We start from the raw sequence: 18,241 nt of genomic DNA, 5'->3' as shown, positions 1-18,241 counted from the left end.
ATGCGCTCAGAAGTTGCTCCTGGCTTCTTGGGGGACCATATGGGATGCTGGGGGATCGAACCGCGGTCCGTCCTAGGCTAGCACAGGCAAGGCAGGCACCTTACCTCCAGCGCCACCGCCCGGCCCCTTCTCTACAGTTTTCTAAAGGAGAGGCAATGGCTATCTGAGCTGATTAGCAGAAAATAAAAATGCATGTACGTTAGGGTTTTCTCTCCTTGGGTGCATCATCACAAACTGACTTTTACTCATTTCTTTTCTTTTTTTTTCGTTTTTTTTTTTTTTTTTTTTTTTTTTTTTTTTTTTTTTAAATATGGAGCGCTTCACGAATTTGTGTGTCATCCTTGTGCAGGAGCCATGCTAATCTTCTCTGTATCGTTCCAATTTTAGTATATATGCTGCCGAAGCGAGCACTACTCATTTATTTTCTAATAATTCCATTTGCCACTTGCTTAAATTTTGTTGGAACAAGTAAAAACATATAATAAAACGGTTATATTCCTGCCAAGAGGGCTGGCCTGGGGATGGGAAGGTAGCTGGGAACACTGGTGAAGGGAAGGGGACACTAGTTGTGTTAGGATTTTTTTTGTTTTTTTTGGGTCATACCCGGAGGCGCTCAGGGGTTACTCCTGGCTGTGCGCTCAGAAATTACTCCTGGCAGGCTTGGGGGACCATCTGGGATGCCGGGATTCGAACCACTGTCCTTCTGCATGCAAGGCAAATGCCTTACCTCCATGCTATCTCTCCGGCCCCTTGTGTTAGGATTCTTTACAGATACTTATTAGCTATGTCACAAACAACTTTGTAAATCAAGATGTATTAATAAAAATGCTTAATAATTAAAAAATATTGGCCTGAGTCTGATTCCTGCCAGACATAACCCTGGTGGCCTCCACCTGTACCCCCAACACTTTTCTGCAGCACTGTTGGGGATGGCTCTTATTTTACACACATATGCACATAAACCAAATGAGACTCTCAGGTTGTGCTCTGGAGAGCTGTACTTCTGAATCGTTCTCCAGATGACTCAAGTCCCACCAGGATTGACAGTCTTCTTAATTAAAGTCACAAAGACAATTAGAAGAAGAATGAAAAACAAACAGCTTGTCGTAATTAGTTGGGGATGGAACAAGAAAACTTTGAACTAAATGTTTTTATTTTTGGTTTTTGGGTCACACCCGTGGCACTCAGGGGTTACTTCTGGCTCTGCACTCAGAAATCGCTTTTGGCAGGCATGGGGAACTGGAAGGAATGCTGGGACTCAAACCGAGGTCTGTTCTGGGTTGGCTGCATGCAAGGCAAACACCCTACTGCTGTGTTATCACTCTGGCCCCTATTAAAAAAATTTTTTTTGTTTTGTTTTGTTTTGGGTCACACCCTGCAGCGCTCAGGGGTTACTCCTGGCTCTACACTCAGAAATCCCTCCTGGCAGGATGAAATGCTGGGATTCGAACCACTGTCCTTCTGCATGCAAGGCAAATGTCCTACCTCCATGCTCTCTCTCTGGCCCCTATTTAAATTATTTTTATGGCAAAAATAAATTAAAAGATAACAGGAAGGGGGCCGGCGTGGTGGTGCTAGACATAAGGTATCTGCCTTGCCAGCGCTAGCATAGGACGGACCGCTGTTCTATCACCCCGTGTCCCATATGGTCCCTCAAGCCAAGAGCGACTTCTGAGCGCCTAACCAGGAGTAACCCCTGAATGTCACCGGGTGTGGCCTCCCCCCAAAAAATAAAAATAACAGGAAGGGGGCCGGAGAGATAGCACAGCGGTGTCTGCCTTGCAAGCAGCTGACCCAGGACCTAAGGTGGTTGGTTCGAATCCCTGTGTCCCGTATGGTCCCCTGTGCGTGCCAGGAGCTATTTCTGAGCAGACAGTCAGGAGTAACCCCTGAGCATTGCTGGGTGTGGCCCCCAAATAAACAAACAAAAACAAAACAAAACAAAAAACAGGAAGAAGGAAAGGGATACAACTTGAGACAAGGACTGGGATTATCACCTTCAGCACTGCTGACATTTGTGTGTGTGTGTGTGTGTGTGTGTGTGTGTGTGTGTGTGTGTGTGTGTGTGTGTGTGCGCGCGCTCCTTATGTCTTAGCAAAGTAGCAACATCTTCCTTCTGACACCCACTCAAGGCCAACAGAATCCCTTTTAGATACTATAACGAAAATGCCTCCAGTTGTATCAAATATTCCTGGAGAAAAACTGCCCTGAGTTAAGCCGAGATGTACAAGCAGAAGGACTATCCTGTGTATTATATAAATACACATAAATAGCTGTTTGATCTACAAAGGAAACATAAGGACATGAATGAACATCACCATACATCAGGTAAATTAAAGTGCATTCATTCGTTTTATTCACTGCAAGGCCTTTAATTAGATGAAATGTACACATTTTAATTAGAACACCAGAAGGAAATGCATCATGCCTTTCCTTATAGGTGCTCCAAGTGTTGGGAATGACTTTTCATTACTAGAATAGCAAAATGTCAGTGCTCTGAGGCCTTCAAAGAAGATTTGCAGGACTTCTTGGCAAGGAGTAATGATCTTGCCAATTTCTTTCAAACTTGAGAAAACACTTTTTTCATGCTGAACAAAACAGGAAACTCAGCCAAACATAACCCTGGGCTGTAGGCCCAAGTTCTTTTCAGTTCAGCAAATATTTAAGCATCTTTTATGGGAGAAGAGTATTGGTAAGTCAAACAGTAGGTTCCTTAAATATTATATGAATAAAGAGTAGGAGTTTTTTGTTTGTTTTGGGCCACACACTGCAGAGCTCGGGAGTTCTTCCTGGCTCTTCGCTCAGAGATCACTCTTGGTAGGCTCAAGAGACCATATGAGATGAAAGGGTTCAAACCTGGGTTAGTTGCATGCAAGGCAAATGCCCTACCTACTGTGCCCCACTTTCATCAATTTCTTTATTGAGGTTTTTTTTTTTTTTTTCCCTACAGCCACCTGGGCTCAAGGCTTACTCCTAGGAACCATGTGCTGGGATCTTAATTCAGATAGGCAGTATGCAAGGCAAGTGCCTTAAACCCCTGTATTATCTCTCTAGCCCCAGTAACACATTTAAAAAAAATTTGGGCTATACCCAGCTATGTTCAGGGCTTATTCCTTAAGAGCTCCTGAGAATCATGTAGAGTACTAAGGATCAAACCTGGGTCAGTGTGTGCAAGGCAAGTGTCGTTGCTATAGTAAACTAATATATTTTTGGAATATGTTTCAAATTACATCTGGCGATACTCAGCTATTACTTCTGACTCTACAATATGGGATGCTAGGGATCAAACCTGGATCCTTGAATGCAGGGCAAGTGCCCTACTATTTATTGTACTAGCTCGAAATATTTTGAAAAGTTTCACTTCCTCAGTGGAAAGGAAGTCAAAGTCTTGGTCCTTAGGTTTTGCATGGGAGTCCTGGACCTGATCCTCCACACTACCAGGGGCCCTGGGTACTCTCTGGAATAATAATTTTCTTTTGTTTTTTGAACACAACCGGTGATTCTCAGGGGTTATTCCTGGCTCTGTGCTCCGAAGTTGCTCCTGGCAACTAAAAGCAGAGACAAAGCTCATCTCTAAAGGACATGAAGGTGTGGGCTGCTTAGGAGAAAGTTAGGTTTAAGCAAGAAAGAGACCCAGTCCAATAGGTAGAGGATAGAGGATTCTGCACTGCTGAGGACAGAGGGAGGATGACAGGACACACATACACATACGGGATGCAGGGGATCGAACCCAGGTTTGTCCTGGGATCTGCATGCAAGGCAAATGCCCTACCACTGTGCTACTGCTCAGGCCCCAAATTTAGTTTTAAATTTTGCTTCTGGGGAGTGTCTCATAGAATAACATGGCAAAGTAGTTTCCTGCTTTGTAAAATTGCACTGGCCAAGCAGCAGAGACACATGTATCCAATCAGCCTGTGAAAAACAGGGAGTATGTAGGGAGATGTGATGTAAAAGTAAAAGCCTTGTTGGATTTCAAAGGTCATGCATGAAAAAGTGAGTGACAAATAATTTTTACTTATCCTTTTAACCACACACATATATGCCTAGAATATATCTGAGTAGTTTTTTTTTTTTTTGGGTGGGCCCCTCAGAATCATTTCCAGTGGGGCTAAGTCATAAGTCATACTGGGGATCAAACCAGGTCAGCTACATAGAAGGCAAGTACTGTACTTGCAGTACTACTTCTCTGATACCCCAAGTATCTTTTAAACATCGTTTTGGTGCCAGCACCATAAGAGGTAATCTTACTTCCAACCTGTGCTTATTGCTATTTTAGATCTTTCAAAAGCTTGTCATTCTAAATCACATTCCGAGTCGCGGGTGTTGAAAAATCACTAGTGTTCAGCGTCTTGACAAGTGGTAAACTTGAGCAAACAATGAGCAGTTCAGGCAAATAACATGTAGTTTAGTGTCTAGATTGTGGAACTAGAAAGACCAGATGGCAAATCCTGGCTCTGCCACTCAGTGCCTTTGCTACCTTGACGAGGTTACTCAAGCCCTGCAAGCTTTAGATTGCACATTTCTTCCAATGGGAACTAATAATAGTGACAAAGCATTAGATTAGATGACATGACATCTAGAGAGCACAGAAATCAGTGATGGCACTTAGGAGTTATTCCAGAAATATGAGCTATTAATAGGTGGAATAACAGTGATGACAGAATAGACATTGTCACGTGAGTCAAGGGACTTCCTTAGTAAATTAAATAACCTCAAACGCATAAAAGACTGGGGCTTTTGGTTGACTTTGTTTTTCCAGATCTTGGTGATAAAATAAAAATCCACTTGCTTTAATTTTGAAGATAATTGACTCTATTAAATAATTCATGAACCAGGCAACTTCCTATCAAGCTAGTAGAATAGAGTTCCTCCTTCAACCTCAGGCCCCCCCCAAAAAAATAGAGAGAGAGAGACAGAGAGAGAGAGAGGGGTGGGGGTCTAGAACAATCCTACGATGGGTAAGGTGCTTCCCTTTTATACGACTGACCCAGGTTCGATCTCCAGCATCCCATATGGTCAGTCCCCTGAGTGCTGTCAAGAGTGATTTCTTAGTGTAGAGCAGTGCTTTCTCAATTATTTTCTGTCCATGCTCCCCTAGGAAGAAGAAAATATTTTTCGCACCTCCCCCCACACGACTGTAAATAGTATCTTCTTTTTGTTTTTGTTTTTGGGTCACACCCGGCAGCGCTCAGGGGTTACTCCTGGCTCTACATTCAGAAATCCCTCCTGGCAGGCTTGGGGGACCGCATGGGATGCTGGGATTTGAACCACCATCCTGCGTCTATGGCAAATGCCCTACCGCTGTGCTATCTCTCCGGCCCCTGTAAATAGTATCTTTATTAAAAAACAAAAACAAAAAAACCTTAACCTGAAAAACAAAAATATATAAAATAAACTGAGCTGATTTTGAATCAGAAGTGATGTCTGGATTAATGGCTCCAATGAGCATGTTTTGCAACGCATAGCTTTTCACAGCAGGGTTTGAAGCAGGACACAGTGACTCTCAGCTTCAGAGACATAAAGAGACAGAAACACAGGACTTAGCTTGTTAGGACAGTATTTGCAGAGGTCAAACGCACCCCCCTTTATGAAGCCTCGAGCCCCCCCAAAGGGGGCGCCCCCCCCCACTATTTGAGAAGCACTGGTGTAGAGCCAGGAGTAACTCCTGAGTATCAATGAATATGACACAAAACAAACACACAAAAATAAAAAAAGAGGTTAGACAGATAGCTCAAAAGATTACTGTACATACTTCACAGTCAGGAGGCCAGGATTCTATCCCCAGTACTGCAAGGTCTCCTGAGCACTGTGGGAAGTAATGTCTGAGCACTGTGCTAGAAGTCATTAAGTATTGCCAGGGTGGCCCCCAATCCCTTCTTCCCCACCCTACTGAAACTGTACAAAATGAAGTGCCTTTTTTTTTTTTTTAAATTTTTGGGCCACACCTGGTGACGCTGAGGGGTTACTCTTGGCTATGTGCTCAGAAATCGCTCCTGGCTTAGGGGACCACATGGTATGCCGGGGGATAGAACCACAGGGTCCATCCTGGGTCAGCCACATGCAAGGCAAATGCCCTACCACTGCGCCATCACTCTGGCCCCCCACATGGAATGCTTTTAATTAAATGGCAGGAAAAGGGCAAGATAAAGTAAGGAGGGACAATTTTAGCCTTAGGCAACCTAGCTATATAGAAGAAATGAAAAAAAAGTAGCTTACTTGGTAGTCATCAGAAAATTATGTACTGACTAATTAGACTACATTTTGGGACGAGGGTAACACCTTCATTAGGTCAGGTATTAAGTTGTGGAAAGGGTAGGGGACAGATGCTGGAGAATGAACTGAGTCTCATATGTTACTGTTGAGCAACATCCCTGAACCCAGAATAGCACTGACAGAGCAAAGTCTGTGTGATAGCCATGGTTCTTGGGACCAGAGATATAGTGCAGGGGATTAAGGAACTTGCCTTGCATGCTGCTAACCCTGGGTTTGATCCCTGGCACCACATGGTCCCTGTAGTTACATGGCTAGGAAAAAAACAAACAAAAGGGGCTGGAGAGATAGCATGTGGGTAAGGCATTTGCCTTGCATGCAGAAGGAAGGTTCGAATTCCGGCATCTCATATGGTTTCCCAAGTCTGCCAGGAACAATTTCTGAGCATAGAGCCAGGAGTAACCCCTGAGCGCTTCTAGAAAGAGACAGGGAGTTACTATAGATGTGAAAGTAAATAAAAATATATATCTATTAAAGATAGAGGGGCCGGAGAGATAGCATGGAGGTAAGGCATTTGTCTTTCATGCAGAAGGACGGTGGTTCGAATCCCGGCATCCCATATGGTCCCCTGTGCCTGCCACGGGCAATTTTGGAGCATAGAGCCAGGAGTAACCCCTGAGCACATCCAAAAAAAAAAAAAAAAAAAAGAATAAAATCTCTATATTTATGTAGTTAACTGACTAATTTAATCTTGTTTTTCTTTTTGAAGATCCCAAGGTCAAACTCATGACTTCGCAAATAATAGGTATGCTACTGACTTATAAAACACCCTCAAACCTTATTTCATTCTATACAAGTGTTGTGCTGACAAATTAATGGAAAGTGCCTGAAAAATTCCAGCACTTTACTGTTTATAACATCTTGCTTATTAAATGTGTAGAAAATAAGTTTACCAGATTAAATAAAAAACATTTATTGATAGAACCAAAAAAGGCCTATTTCTTTTCTTTTTCCTTTTTTGGTGTTTTATTTATTTATTTTTGTTTTTTTTTTTTGGGGGGGGGGGGCACATCTGGCAGCACAGTTCAGAAATCGCTCCTGGCAGGCTTGGGTAGACCATATGGGATGCTGAGGATTGAACCTGGGTCCATCCTGGGTCTGTCACATGCAAGGCAGATGCCCTACCGCTGTGCTATCACTCCAGTTCCTGTTTTTCTTTCCTTCTGTCATTTTTCTTTTTCTCTCTCTTTTGTTTTCAAACTTGGTGGTGCTCAAAGAATTCCCCTGTCTCTGCATGCAGGAATCACTCCTAGTGGTACTTGGGTGACTATATGGTATGCATACTGAGGATGAGACCTGGGTCAACCAGCTGCAAAGCAAATGCCCTACCTGCTGTAATATCACTTAGGCCCCTTCTTTTTTAGTTTATGGGCCACAGCTCAGGGAGTTGGAACTGCTCAGGGGATCCTATGAAGCTGTGTGTAAACATGAGTCTCCTGTGTGCAAAGCCTATGCTTAGATATTTGCTTAGATATCCCAGTCCCTTCAGGTTAGAGTTCTAAGAATTTTTTTCTCACAATTGCCACTGGGTCGTTGCTTCGGGTTGCGGCCAAGCTGAACTTCTTCACGTGAGTATTGCTCTCCAGCGCCTTTGCAAATTCTCTCAGTGTTGGAATCGGAATGTTCTAAAATAGGTGAAACACAGAAAGCTGATGAGTCATTATGCAACTTCTCCAACACAAGCTAAGATTCACAGCTTTTCAATACTTAAGTATTTTGGTCCAATAATCCTCAAAATCCAATCAACACCCATTCTCCCCTAGCATGCAGCTGTCCTGAACCAACATTGCCACCTAGTGTTCAGAATGAGCGCCAAACCAAAATGTGACAAAATGTGGTCTGCTTTATTCTACCAAGAAACCAGACACGTTAACACTCCTGTTTCTATTTCTTGCTTCATATTCTAGACTAATTTGCAGGCGTATCTCTCCTTCCCCTCCCCATACCTTTACATATTTTCCCAGTGCCTAGAAATTCCTTTTTTTTAAATGTTTTTTGGGGCCACACCTGGCAGTGCTCAGGGGTTACTCCTGGCTTTGCACTCAGGAATCACTCCTGGTGAACTTGGGGGACTACATGGGATGCCAAGGATCAAAACTGGGTGGGCTGTGTGCAAGCACCCTACCCGCTGTGCCATTACTCTGATTCCCTTGCTTTTTGCTGATGCATTTTTTTGTTTGTTTTCATTTTTGGGCCACACCGGTGACGCTCATAGTTTTACTCCTCGCTCTGTGCTCAGAAATCACTCCTGGCAGGCTCAGGGGACCATATGGGATGGTGGGAATTGAACCCACGTCTGTCCTGGGTCAGCTGCATGCAAGGCAAATGCCCTACCACTGTGCTACCACTCCAGGCCCCAGTGATTCCTTTTTTTTTTTTTTAAAGAATTATAGAAATTACTCCTCTATTTATTAAAATCTGTGCCTGACCCACTGTTGTCAGAGGCTTACTTTTGGCTCAGGGATCACTCCTGGTAGAACCACATAGGATAATGGGTATTGAACCTGAGTTGGCTATATGCAAGGCAAATATCCAATCCGTTATCACTTCGTCCTGAAACCACTCTTTTTAAACCCACTTCTTTGAACAATATATCCTGCCTCAAAATCATCTTAAGAGGGGCTGGAGTGATAGCACAGCTGTAGGGCATTTGCCTTGCAAGTGGCTAACCCGGGGCAGACCTGGGTTTGATTCTCAGTATCCCACATGGTCCCCCGAGCTGCCAGGAGCGATTTCTGAGTGCAGAGCTGGGAGTAAACCCTGAGCACCGCCAGGTGTGGGCCAAAAACCTAAATAAATGTTTTTCAAAAAATATTGTCTCAATGGGGAAGCCTCTATTTCCTTTATAAGTTTAAGACCTATATAATACTACCTCTTAACCTGTTTATCCCCAAATGTAAGGTAGTCTCCTGCAAAACTTTGTTCCCTTAATTTTTTTAGAACTTATTTATTTTTGGTTTTTGGGCCACACCCGGTGATGCTCAGGGGTTACTCCTGGCTATGCGCTCAGAAGTCGCTCCTGGCTTGGGGGACCATATGGGACACTGGGGGATCGAACCGCAGTCCATCCAAGGCTAGCGCAGGCAAGGCAGGCACCTTACCTCTAGCACCACCACCCGGCCCCTTAAAACTTATTTTTATTTTTTCCTTTATGTATATATGTGAGTATATATATTAGTACACACACATATATATATATATATTTGTCTTGTTTCTGTTTTCTTTTCTTCCTTAACTGTATATATGTGAGTATATATATTAGTACATATATATATATATATATATTTGTCTTGTTTCTGTTTTCTTTTCTTCCTTAACTCCAACCTTTTGGTTCTTCTTTTTTTTTTTTTTTTTGTGGTTTTTGGGTCACACCCGGCAGTGCTCAGGGGTTATTTCTGGTTCCAGGCTCAGAAATTGCTCCTGGCAGGCACAGGGGACCATATGGGGTGCCGGGATTCGAACAGATGACCTCCTGCATGAAAGGCAAACGCCTTACCTCCATGCTATCTCTCCGGCCCCTTGGTTCTTCTTGATACAAAAACCTACAAGAAAAAGTCTTGCCTGGGATAATAGCTCAGGCCAAAACCAGGGCACAGAGATGATGGTGCCTGACACTCTCAAACCCAAATGAACCAGCAATATAATATAGCACCACTTCCTCTTGCAAAGGCACACTAAAAAAGGAGAAATTTTACATATAGAAACAAGCTCTTATCTACTAGGGTTAAGAACTCATACATTTACAATACAGGGGCACCTCCCACCTTGAACATATGTCATGTGGATCCAACTTAGACCCCAGGTGATTAGACGGTGACTGTCCAACCCCTAACCCTAGGTCCCAGACATAGAACCAGCACAGTTCTCTACAACAGCTCCAGGAACCAATCTCTGGGACATTTTTAATACTGCTCTGACACCAACATGAGCCAGTTTTGATATGACATCCTGACAATGAGGAAATGGCAACAACTTGATCTAAGAGCAGGTTGTCTTACCTCACCACCTAACAATAAGATGAAATCAGAAGACATGTCATCCTTTGATTTGTAAAAAAGCCAAGTTCACTATCTACAGAAGACTGTCTATGACAACCATGACTGGGCAGAACTTTTCCTGGGACTAATAAAAAAGACCCTAGTCTAGGTCTTGGCTTATAATCTGTATAACAACCAAGATCTCTAATTCCAGAAGTCTTACTGAGACAACTGTAACTGTTAGATCTTCTGGAAACATAATGAAAGACTCTATCCTATGCTTTGTCCTAGGATTGGGGCAAAAAACAAGACCACCAACTACAGAAGACTGATTAAAACAACAGTGATGGAACAGAACTTCTAGAACCGTAAAGAAAAACTCCATTCTTTGACGTGTGCAAATACCATGATCTCTAGCTACAGAGGCCTGATTTTATCATCCACAACAGAGTGGAAAGTTTCCAGACACCACAAAAGGACCTAGGGGAGAGAAAAAGAACATGTACAGATCCTGTAGTTATGTCCATGACAGTATACTTCAAGGGCGGAGAAATCCTGTATCTCTTAGGCCAAGGGAATTCCCTTTCTAATCTCCCCAATATTTACTGTGCCTATGCAAAAAAAAAAAAAAAAAAAAAAGCACAAATTAATGTTTTTGATTTTGTTATTGTTGTTGTTTTTGTTTTTTCCCCTGTTTTTTTTTTTTCTGGAAGTGTGTGTGCTTTGTTTTGTTTTTATTTCTGGACCGTGGTTATTGTGGGGTTGTTGTCTTTATTGTTGTGGTGCTTTTCGAGTTTTTTATTTTTTTGTATTGTTTTTTTTCCTTTTCCCTTTCTTCAATTAAATTGATATTTATAGCCTTTAGGACTCCTCCCATTTTTTGCTTGTTTGATTTTTGCCCCATTTTATTTTTTTTTCTTTCCTTCAAACAGAAACACATAGCTTGAACTATCTTGTTCCACCTCACAAATTGAGGGGGAAATAATGGAAGGTATCAAGACCAAATAGTCATATGAACATTAAGTAGAAATAAAAAATGATCAGACTTAAACACCAGATCCAAAGCCAACGACAACAGAATCAATACCAATCTACAACAAGCTAGACACAGAGGGGACCACTTATACTAGCACCCCAAGGGTATAGGAGGGGATATGGGATGCATGTTGGGAAGAGAGGTAGAGGGAGGACAACATTGGTCGTGGGAATGCCCCTGATTCAATGTCACTATGTACCTAAAATATTACTGTGAAAGATTTGTAATCCACTTTGATCAAAATAAAAATAAAAAAAATCATCTCAAGGACTTCTTAACCCATAATCCTCACCAGTTGCACAGAGAGATGAAAGCAAACTTCAGTCATTTCCACCAAGTTCTTCAACTGCACGAGAAATCTAGTGGCTGGCAATAATCATGACGTACCTTAATGTTGTTGAGGTTCACTTCCTGCAGGTTGGGGTCGTTGGCTTTCATCTGCTGCAGACTGGCTTCCACATTGGTGGGGTTGGGCGGTTCTTCAAACACTGGCTTCACTTTTTCCCCTTTGACCACATCTACAACATGAATTGAACAGAAAAGAAAAACAAAAATAAATAAAAAAGAAAAACACCCAGATTTAAATTATGACCGGGATGCAGCTGAACCATAAGGGATACAGGGAACTTGTATTGGGGGTTGGGTGAGCACAATAATAAATACCTTGACCCAGTGCTATCTCTTCGGCCCTCACAACCAACCACCAGCGTGTGTGACCCCTAATGGCCACAGCATCAGAAGAAAAGGGAAAGGAAGAGGGGAGGGGCATGAAAAGACTGAAGTGGGGGTGGGGGGGAAGCAGAGCAATAGTACAGTGTGTAGAGTACTGCCTTGGATAGCCAACCCGAGCTCGATCCTTGGCATTCCATATGGTCTCCCAAGTACCACCAGGATTAACCTCTGAGAACAGCTAGGCTTGGCCCTACCTCACCCTTACCTCCCCCAAAAACAACAACAAAAACCAATGAAGTCTTGGGAAAAATGTTAGAGACACATGTGTAAAATGCATAAAAGCCCAGAAGATTATGTGCCAGACTTTTAGTACCAGACATGCTAGAATGTAGACTGGAGAGAGAGCACCAGGGGTTAAGTGCACGCTCTACATGCAGAAGGTCCAGGTTTGAGGCCCAGCACTACATGGTCCCAGAGCACAAAGCCAGAAACAACCCTTGATCACTGGAGGGTATGACCATTAAAATACCATTTTTTAAAAAGACAGAATATAAGGCCGGAGAGATAGCATGGAGGAAGGGCATTTGCCTTCGTGCAGAAGGACGGATGATTCAAATCCCAGCATCCCATATGGTCCCTTGAGCCTGTCAGGAGCGATTTCTGAGCCTAGAGCAGTGCTTCTCAATTATTTTCTGTTATGACCCCCCAAGAAGAAAACATTTTTCGCGCCCCCCATATGACTGTAAATAGTATCTTTATTAAAAACATCTTTAACCTACAAAGTAAAAATATATAAAAAATAGAGTTGATTTTTTAATCAGAGGTGATATCTGGATGAATGGCTACAATGAGCACGTTTTGACTCATAGCTTTTCCAAGTGGGATTTGAAGCAGGACACAGCGACTCTCAGCTCCAGAGACATACAGAGACATAGACACAGGGCTTAGCTTGTTATGACAGTGTTTGCCGAGGTCAAAAGCGCTCCCTTTTATGGAGCCTCGAGCCCCCTCTGGGGGGCGAGACCCACTATTTGAGAAGCACTGGCGTAGAATCAGGAGTAACCTCTGAGCACTGAGGGGTGTGACACCCCCCCACAGAAAAAAGACAGAACGTTAATGCTGGATATTTAAATGTATCAACATTTTCATTTGCATACATTAGGAAACAAGAAAGAGAAAAAAGGAGGGCTGGAGAAATAGTACAGAGATAAGGTACCTGCTTTGCATGTCGCTGGCCTCAGCTCAATCCCTGAGCACTGCTGGGCATGTCCCTAAAACCCAAAACCTCTTCAGGTTTTTTGCTTGATGGATAAACTCTTGTCTTGCATGTGTAAAGTCCTGGACTTGATCTCCAGAATCATGGAAAAAATAAAATCTCCCAAGTCCACATTAGAGAATATATAATTTCATTTGAAGAAAAGCTGTAATCTTTTGAGAGAAGGAATTTAGCAGCCAATAATAGGGGAGTGAGAGTCTGATAAACTTGTTAGAGAAATGCTGATCAAGACAACAGCAGATAGAGTTTATTTTTTGTTTTGCTTTTGTTTTTGGGACATACCCGGCATCACTCAGGGCTTACTCCTGGCTCTGCACTCAGAAATCGCCCCTGGCAGGCTCGGGGGACCATATGGGATGCCTGGAATCAAACCCGAGTCTGTCCCACCCTACTGCTGTGCTATCGCTCGGGCCCCTCCCTACAGGTAGAGCTTTCTGTGCCATGTGCATCCTAGCACTTTTCATTTCTGAGGCAGAAATGGGGAATGTGAAGTCTAATAGCAAGTACCTGCCAAGACAGACACTCAGACAAGATTAAAATTCCTATTTTTAAAATTTTGCTTTGTTTTTTGATTTTTGGGTCGCACCCGGCAACGCTCAGGGTTTACTCCTGGCTCCAAGCTCAGAAATCGCCCCAGCAGGATTGAGGGACCATATGGGATGCCATGATTTGAACCACCGACCTCCTGCATGCAAGACAAATGCCTTACCTCCATGCTATCCCTCTGGCCCCCCCAAACTTCTATAGTTAATTCAAACACTGCTGGAAGTATCAACTGCAGCACAGTTTGCATTGTGCTGACTACATGACTGTTTTTATGAACAACTTCATCTTTTGGGGGGAGGGTTATTGGCCACATACACCTACACTCAGGGTTATTCCTGGATCTGTGCTCAGGAATCACTTCTGGTAGGCTCAGGGAACCATATGGGCTAAGGATCAAATCTGGGTCAGGACAAGCATCCTATCAGTTGTACTATTTTTCTGATGACAACAACTGGAACGGGGGGCACACCCGGCAGTGCACAGGGCTTACTCCTGGCTTTGTGCTCAGAAATTGCTCCTGGCAGGCTCAGGGGACCATATGGAATGCCGGGGATTGAAACCAGATCTGTCCTGGACCATGCACATGCAAGGCAAACGCCCTACCGCTATGCTATCACTCTGGCCCGCAACTTCAACTTTTGATTCAACAGACTTATCAACAGAATGTTACTCTGTCTTTGTTTGGTTTGGGGCCACACCTGGTGCTGCTCAGGTCAAGGACTATATGCGATGCCAAGGAATGAAACAGGGTTGACTACTGTATGCAAGGTAAGTTCCTTATGCCTGTACAATCTCTCTACCCCCTGACAGAGTGTCTTTGTGTTTTTTGTTTTTTTTTTGTTTTGGGTCACACCTGGCAGCGCTCAGGGGTCACTCCTGGCTCTACGCTCAGAAATCGGTTCTGGCAGGCTCAGGGGACCATATGGGATGCTGGAATTTGAACCACAGTCCTTCTGCATGAAAGGCAAACGCCTTACCTCCAAGCTATCTCTCCAGCCCTGAAAGAATGTTTTCTATGCTAAATATATTAATTGGTCCTACATCACTGCCAGAGAGTTCACACAGAAGTGGCTATTCTATTCTCAGGAAATAACAAAATCTAACCTCCAAACCTGTCAGACCAACAACTCCAGGTGGACAGGAGGCCCAGGACATAGGCCCAGATCCTTTACCCCATGGCCCTAAAGTTTCAGAGCCACGGACTCCACATCAACTTACTTCTAATGGGCCCTTTGCCTCCATTGGTGCCAGGAGTTTCTTCATCAAACTTTGGATTGTTGAGCAAATTGTGGACTCCAAGAACAGCTAGAAACAAAGATAATCAGTGAATCAACATATGGATGGGAAAGTGACTTGACAAGCTACACTTTTTTTTTCTTTTTCTTTTTTTTGGTTTTTGGGCCACACCCGGCGGTGCTCAGGGGTTACTCCTGGCTGTCTGCTCAGAAATAGCTCCTGGCAGGCACGGGGGACCATATGGAACACCGGGATTCGAACCAACCACCTTTGGTCCTGGATCGGCTGCTTGCAGGGCAAACGCCACTGTGCTCTCTCTCCGGGCCCACTTTTTTTTTTTCTATCAAAGAATAATTCCTCAGGGGCTGGAGCGATAGAGCAGTGGTAGGGTGTTTGCCTTGCATGTGGCTGACCCAGGACGGACCTTGGTTCAATTTGGCGTCCCATATGGTCCCCCAAGCCAGTAGGATTTCTGAGCACAGAGTTAGGAATAACCCCTGAGCATCACCCCCCCCAACAAAAGAATAATTCTTCACCTCACTGAAACCAGACCCCCTTCCCCACTCTTTCATTTACATACACAAAAGCATTTAGGATTTGGAGGTCCAGTCTAATAATTTTATTCCAAATGATTGAAAAACCTGCTTAGACTTTCTGCTTGAGAAGACTTAACTAGGACAGAATGATAGCACAGTGAGGAGGGTATTTGCATGGCAAGTGACCAACCCAGGTTCAAACCCCAGCATCCCATATCATTTCCCAAACACTGCCAGGAATGATCCCTGAATTCAGGATCAGAGGAAGGCCAAGTGTGACCCACCCAAAATCAATTTAAAAATGTATAAATCCAAAAAATGTGTAAATCCTTTCCATAGGAGGGAAGTCTACAAGCAGGCTTAACTGGGGGCTAGACTAGAGTGAAAAAGCACAAGGGTAGGGCACTTGCCTTGCACACGACCAACCTGGGTTTGATCCCCAGCAACCCAGATGGTCCCTCGAACCCACCAGAAATGATTCCAGAGTGCAGAGCCAAGAGTGACACCTGATCATCACCAGCTATTGTCTAAAAGCAACCAACAAAAAGACGACTTAACTCTTTGTGGCCACACCCAGCAGTGCTCAGGACATACTCTTGTTGAGACTCAGGGAACCATATGAAATGCTGGAACTCGAACCCCCACTGACTGTGCGCACTATCACTCTGACCCCAGAAAAATGAACTCTTTGTTGTTTTCATCTATAAAACCAGAGAATAGGGCTGAGTGTTTTGGATATAAAGATGTTTTGGACCACAGCGGGTATTTTCTCAAAGACGTAAGGCAGGAAGATCGGAGGCCTCTTTCAACATAAGCCTCTACTCATCTTCTCCGTGTGTGTGTGTGTGTGTGTGTGTGTGTGTGTGTGTGTGTGTGTGTGTGTGTGTGTGTGTGTGTGTGTGTTGGGGGGTGGGCACAGAAACCAAGACTGCCACGGAGAGCAGATTTTGAGTTTCCTGCAGAACCTATAACTGGCACCAGGGGGCAGCAGAGGATGCATGCGCACCTGGAGAAGGAACACCAGGCGGGCACAAATGACAGCCTCACCTGGCTTTCCGCTTTAGTGATGAAATTTCAGGTGAGTCTGGTCACTTGGATAAGGATCCCGGAATAGATACTGTTAGCAGGTGGCAGAGGAGTCCTCTGTGCACATGACCTGCACTGTGAGCTACGTGTTTGCAGGCGGCAGGCCAGCTAGCACAGCACAGACGGCAGTTCGCCCATGGGACACCGTGAGTCAGCTCTCGGGTGGATCGGAACTCATGGAGGATGGCCTGTGTGGCAGTGGAAGTTACTGAGTCCCTTCGAGTCAGTCTTTCCATAAGGAAAATAGGAATAATGATTTTTTGGTGGGGCCACATTCAGCAGCGCTCAGGGGTTACTCCTGGTTCTGCACTCAAAAGTTGCTCCTGGCAGGCTCAGGGGACCATATGGGATTCTGGGAATCGAATATGTGTTTGTCCCAGGTTGGCTGCATACAAGGCAAACGCCTTGCCACTTTGCTATCACTCCGGCCCCAGATAATGATTTTTCTATTGGAGACAGAAAGCGGATAAGGTATTTGCTTTATATGTAGCTGCCCCCAGTTGGATCCCTGACACCCCATTAGGTCTTTAGCCCTGTAAGATGTGATCCCAGAGCAGAGCTGGGAGTAACCTGTGTGGCTTAAAAACAACTCCCCCACCGAAAAATAAAACTAATAAACTTTCATTTACACAGGTTAAATCAGTCTCTGTTAGCACTTGACCAAATCTGTTTTGTTCTACCTCGGGGGCATAGTTAGTGGCATGCGGGGCTACTCCTGGGACGGTGCTGGAGAACGCTCAGGAGACATCTACTAGGGTTGAAGCCCAGGCCTATTACATGCACACCTGCTCTGAATGCAGCATTCTCTCCGATCCATAGACTCTTGTCAAGGAAACAAGCATCTGTCCATGTGTTCATGGTGCTGCGGAGATTAATTCCTGGTAAACACAGGCTGCAAACCTCTCTGGCTCACCATCATAATCCTGCCAAGTTTTAATTTTTATTTAATCTGTTTCCTGTAAATCAGGCCAGTGAATCCATCACTGCTGTTGTCAATCTGAATCTGAATGTTCCCATGTGCATCGACAAGGTCAGCTCTGCAGCCCGGTAGAGCAGAGAGGCCAACCTGAAGAATGACCACACTGAGAGAAGTCAGGGCACAGGGCCAATCTTGTGGTGAGTGCTGCTTCCTGGTAAACAATCTCACTGCCCTTGATCAGACATAGAAGAGCACAGAGGATACTGAATCCTCCCTTAGCCAAGCCACCAGCATACTGGGCTACTCTGGATCTTTGGTCAAGAGGCAGGCCTCAGAACTACTGATTTCGGGGGAGGGGGGGGGGCTTCTGACTTGGCAGGGGGGGGGCAGCAGGTGAGAGCTGAGGAAATGATGCACAAGCCAGTTTTATAATGGAACTGCCTCCTTGCTTTACTGATTCTGAAGTTCAAAAATCTCATGTCTTTTGAATCATGTATGTTTTTCTCCTTTCTCTGGCATTTCCTGGGAATTTAAGGCTAGCTCTGTGTTCTCTCTTTGGGAAATTCCAGGAGAGGCCATGAGGCAACTCTTGAGAAGCAGTTACCATAACAGGATCCCACCATAGCAACTGCAGGGCCAGCAGGAGCGACCACTCCAGAGCAGAGCTCAGGGCCAGAGATAGTTGGG

The 18,241-nt window shown here is 44.3% G+C and overlaps 1 protein-coding gene and 1 non-coding gene across 2 annotated transcripts in view; both read right to left on the bottom strand.

The window, feature by feature from the left end:
- The window catches only part of TMOD2 (tropomodulin 2), a 35,799-nt gene that overhangs the window by 12,341 nt on the left and 5,217 nt on the right, over positions 1 to 18,241 (bottom strand). The window contains exons 4-6 of the mRNA XM_049778214.1: positions 14,996 to 15,082; positions 11,671 to 11,801; positions 7,788 to 7,895 (exon numbers count right to left, since the gene is read on the bottom strand). Coding sequence (XP_049634171.1) covers positions 7,788 to 7,895; positions 11,671 to 11,801; positions 14,996 to 15,082 — 326 coding nt within the window. The remainder of the gene's footprint in view (positions 1 to 7,787; positions 7,896 to 11,670; positions 11,802 to 14,995; positions 15,083 to 18,241) is intronic.
- LOC126025377 (U6 spliceosomal RNA) lies at positions 305 to 411 on the bottom strand. The gene has a single exon (XR_007501388.1). It is a non-coding gene; the product is annotated as a U6 spliceosomal RNA (small nuclear RNA).

Source organism: Suncus etruscus, chromosome 1, assembly GCF_024139225.1.
Source record: "Suncus etruscus isolate mSunEtr1 chromosome 1, mSunEtr1.pri.cur, whole genome shotgun sequence".
Classification (NCBI taxonomy): domain Eukaryota; kingdom Metazoa; phylum Chordata; class Mammalia; order Eulipotyphla; family Soricidae; genus Suncus; species Suncus etruscus.
This window is presented reverse-complemented; position numbering and strand designations above follow the sequence as displayed.